The sequence below is a fragment of the Rhagoletis pomonella genome, unplaced genomic scaffold (assembly GCF_013731165.1).
Source record: "Rhagoletis pomonella isolate Grant_MI unplaced genomic scaffold, Rhpom_1.0 Rhpom_scaffold_00003, whole genome shotgun sequence".
Classification (NCBI taxonomy): Eukaryota; Metazoa; Arthropoda; class Insecta; order Diptera; family Tephritidae; genus Rhagoletis; species Rhagoletis pomonella.
In genome coordinates, this window is record NW_023458557.1 from 36,725,806 (window position 1) to 36,730,877 (window position 5,072).

Genomic DNA, 5,072 nt, shown 5'->3' on the forward strand with positions numbered 1-5,072 from the left:
CGCGTTTTAATTAAAGACTAAGAGGATTGGGAAGGCCATTCCTACATATATATAGATAAAAAATTTCGTAAGTTGACTTCTTCTGTCGTATTGCAATCTTCAAGTAAAACATCGCCTTCACTGTCGCTAGAAGATGTGTTTGAATCCTCAATTTCATTTTCTGTGATAGGTACAAAATCTTCATCGTCATCACTGTCATCGAAAATGTCCTCCGCGTCAATAACTTGGTGTATTTCTTCAATACTTAGTATCTTTTCATGAAAAACGAGTTTTCATAAAAATACCTAATTGCAACAAAAGTAAATAGTTTGACTTGCCCTTTTTCTTTGAGACATTATTTGAAATCTTCCAATAACCTCTTTTATGTACAAACAACTTTTGATAAGCTTGTTTCTGTATGACAGCAATTTACTACCTGGGCGAATATTCCACGAGTTGACAATAGCGCTTTGCATACTTGCATGAAACGGGAATTCCCCGTTTTCGCAATACGAACGAAATTGTCGATGATCAATAAAGATAGTACTCAGCAAAATGTGAGCGCTTTCCGATAAATAATTTCCTTTATCGGAAAATTTGATCGAAGTAGGCAGTAGGGCATGACACATTCTTACTAAAACACTTGGTGGGTCAAACTGACCCACCAACGCCATAAGTGTTACCAAAACATATTTAGAATTCTCCAGTAAGATAAAAAACAATTATTTTTATAATTAGTGTGTTAATCCGTTTTGTTTAATTCAGTAAGCAAGTGGAAGAAGAATCAGCACGATTCGATTAGATTAACCTACGAATTTCGATAGGTTTTGCTTAAAATTGGGTCAATTTGACCCAAACATAGCAGAAGGGTGAAGTCATACCTTTATAATCGAAAGTTTGCAGTTCGATGTAACACCACCATCTCTGAAGCCCGTGCAATCGAAACTGGAGTGCCACAAGGCAGTGTCCTTGGCCCGATGCTGTATGTCTTATACACCGCGGATATTCCTACAAACGACCGCCTGATAATGTCCACTTTTGCCGATGACACTGCCATAATCAGTCGCTCCAAGTGTCGTCTACAAGCAACTGCGCTCCTAGGCAATCATATGAAAGCTGTTGCCAATTGGCTCGCAAAATGGCGAATAAAGGTTAATGAGCAAAAATGTAAGCAAGTTACATTTACACTGAATAAGAGTAACTGTCCATCCTTGACTTTGAACAACGTACAAATACCACAAAGCAATCATGTCACTTACCTAGGGGTCCATCTGGATAGGCGACTTACTTGGCGAAACCACATAGTGGCTAAAAGGACTCATCTCAAGCTGAAGCCCAATTCTCTCCACTGGCTTATTAACTCTCGCTCACCCCTGAGTCCGGAGTATAAAGTGGTTATTTACAATACAGTTTTAAAACCGATATGGACCTGGATGTGAGTTACGCGAGCAGCAGCAACATCGAAATCCTTCGTCGTGCGCAATCTAAAATCCTTCGAACAATCACCGGAGCACCTTGGTATATCCGAAATGAGAACATTCACCGTGACTTGAGAATACCAGAAGTACGAACCGAAATAGAACAACGGAAGACGAAATATGTATCGAAGCTTTTAGTGCACCCAAATCATTTAGCAAGATCTTTATTGCGTGTCAACAAGACGTCAAGACTACATAGGAATGACTTACCAGCCCAGTCGTAATCTTTTCTTAGGGCCAGTTAAGAAAATACTCATCTCAACTAGGGGATGTAAATTAAGTGAATAGATTAAGATTCGAAAACTTATTGTTAGGCTCTTAGGCAGGGCAGATTCAATAAGAAAAAAAAAGTAAAAAAAGTAAAAAAAAGTAAGTGTTTATTGTGCTTGTGATTGTGTGAATGTGTTTTGTACATACATTTCTATTCTTATTTGACGTTGGTTTTATTGTTGCCATTCTTTGGACTAAAAATTTGGTGTTTTGCGTTCCTTAACTTTTTCCTGTTATTCTCTTTTAGTGAGTGCATTTTGCTCACGCTCTTGCATTTTGCTCACGCTCTTGCATTTTGACGCTTTTCATATTTTAGTCCGAAAAGATAAGGAATGGGCCTAGTATAAATGGTTGTCTGGACATACAACATTACAAGTTGAGAAAAGCGTTGTAAAATGAATGCATCATGATTACATTCATAGAAATAGTCGTAAAGTGCGTTAAGACCACCCATTAAATATTATGCTCTAACATTTTGTGCATTTATTTGCAAGTATTTGGCTACATTTTAAGAAAACCGAATATTAATGTTGTGTGAAATTCAGACTTTTTTGCGTTTTTGCTTTCGTTTCGGCTTTTAACCGTAGCATTTTAGCAGCGAAGTACCATAGAAGGAAATGCATGTCATAAGCTATGATGTGAAAGAAGTGCAATTTTTATAGATTTTCCTGTAGAAATTTAGAATAAAAGGCATAGTAATGAAAAAACCGAATATTAAAGTTATTATTTAATTAATTAATTTATTTTTTTTTTTCAAATATTGGTTTGGTTTTCTTTTGCTTACTTAATTCAAATAATAGAAACATTTTTATTAGGAATGGGTCGCACGAAAATTCGAAACACAGTTTCTGTCAAAGGACTAATATGGGGTCTGAGAAGAGAGAGTGAAACTACCTCTAAAAATGAATGCATCATGATTACATTCATAGAAATAGTCGTACAGTGCGTTCAAACCTCCCATGTTTTAAATAGACAAATTATTAAATCTTACTACTATTGGCTTCATAATTTCCATTTCTCATCATTTATTTATCATCTATTGCAGAGTGGAAAAACGTATGTCATCACTGAACATCGATTAAAGGTGACTGAGAAACTGATGGATTAAGGCATAAAATATTCATTTATTTACTAGAACTACATATGGAGCCAGTGTATTGAAAGGAATAACAAAACTCGAAATCGCTTATTTAACTTGGAAGCACCCTAAATTCAGCTGCAATTATTTTTGTAAAAGTTATTCTCTTAATTATAAAATAAAAGTTGGATAGTTAATTGTGTACTAACAAATATACATATCGTTACCTTAATATACAGACATATAAACTAATTGTCTGATGTAGTAGTTGGTTTTATATTCGACTTTTCTATTAACTTTCTATTAAGGTAGCGATATGTATACATATGTATGTATATGTGTATGTAGATATACATATGTATATACCCTGCCAGCATTTTCTATCGTGGTTCTACAAGTCGGTGCTCAAAAATCTGTAACCGTGTAATAGAAATACCATGATATAAGGTCATGTAAAAGACACATAATAGATGATTTTTATAAAACTGCAGTAAATATACTACTAAAACGATGTTCACCGTATTAAGTACTCAGTGACTTATATCGCACGTAACATTCTCAAAACTCTGCAGAGTAAGGTAAGGCTAAAATAAATAAAAGAATTAAAATAAAAAGAACAAACAAAAACGCAGATTTTTAATATTAATTTTATTGAAATCCAACAATCCGATTTTGTTTATATATGCCTTTAAATTCTGTTCCAAAAGCATGTCTTCAACTTCCGGATCAAAAGCCTTCGATAGCCAGGGAAGATCGAATTCAACTCATAATAAGGGCCAATATTAAAATACAGTCGTGCGCACAATTTTAGGAAAATATCTTCAAAACTGAGGAAGTATTTTTTTTATTATAAAATAACTAGTTAAAATTTAAACAAAGTTTCAAGTACCGCTCTCTCGAAAAGTGAAGCCAATCGGGCAAAACTGGGGACGCCATTGAATTTACAAGGCTCCAATTAAGTAAGAGCAACTATCCGAACCTTTGTCAAGAAGAAGCATCATTAAAAGTAGTTAAGCAGGGTTTTTACACACTTCTAGTAAAAATTTTTTGGAAGCATTTTTCAGGTATATGTAATGTTATAAGGCCTAGTAGTTATAAAAAGATTTAGATCGTTTTGACGTATTTTCCAAATGTGCCTGCAATTAAGATGTTTTTGCATTAAAAATTACGCTCAAGATCGCAGAATATTTTATCTTTAAGAGTTGGTTTATTCTGAAAGCATACCTCTTGCTAGGGTATCAAACTATTCGTAATTGTTTGTAGAATACAATATGTACGTACTTAAAAAGTTTGTAAAATGAAATGCTTCAAAAACTATACTCGATAAAGTAGAGTTAGAGTAATTAATTATTCACCTCTTAAAAAGTACATAAAAAATTCACTTGTTTTTATTTTTTATATATTTTTTTAATGAAAACATCTATAACTCAAAAGTTATGGCGATTTCGTTTCTACAAAAAATGTTGCCTTCTCAGCGCCCTCTTTTTAGTGTTTGTGCGTAGGGGGCAAAGAGAAGGTTGCATTTTTCGGTAGAAACGAAATCGGCATTAGGCAACAAATTGATTCAAAACTTGTTCGAGGCTTTAAGTATACGTCTGTGAATTATATCCAAAAGCAACCCGCTTGATATAATTTAAAGCAATGAAAATAAAGCTAAATAACACAAAGGTTAACTGTTTTTTTAGATTTGCCCATATGGAAGTTGCTTCTGAAATAAGAACTGATAAGTATTGAAAAACAGTTTAAATACACACGGGACTTACTACACATTTTCCAAGAGTAATTCAGAAAACGTAAAATGTACTTCAGAATAGTCAGTTTATTTTACAATTGACTATTCTGAAATACATTTACGTTTTCTGAAGTACATTTGATGCTTTCTGAAGAACATTTTACAGTTTCTGAAGTACATTTGACGCTCTCTGAAGTACTCTTGGAAATGATGTAGTATCTTCCATTTATTTAGAGTTTATGTTATTATATTTGAACTTGCTAAAGATTTGCTAATACATATATTGATACACAGAGGCGCAAGTCGCTTTTGTTGATCCTTACGGTATATTAATATACAGGCCTTTATATCTATAATGAATAAAATTATAGTTTAAAAAACTAAAACCTCCCTATTATAATTGCCATTCGTACTGTCATCAAGTATGTAACTTGAGAATACGTCGCTACGTCTTTTAGCGGCATCAATATTACATAGTTACATCCCGAGCTAATAAAAGGAAGGTAAAAATGATTTTTATTTATTTATTTATTTG

General features: G+C 33.5%; 1 protein-coding gene across 1 annotated transcript in view; it reads left to right on the top strand.

The window, feature by feature from the left end:
- Positions 1-3,316, top strand: part of LOC118735184 (leucine carboxyl methyltransferase 1) — a gene marked incomplete at its 5' end in the record, with an annotated part of 207,593 nt that extends 204,277 nt beyond the window's left edge. The window contains 1 exon segment of the mRNA XM_036464826.1: positions 2,773-3,316. Coding sequence (XP_036320719.1) covers positions 2,773-2,809 — 37 coding nt within the window. The 3' untranslated portion in view covers positions 2,810-3,316.
- Between the last annotated feature and the right edge of the window lie 1,756 nt (positions 3,317-5,072).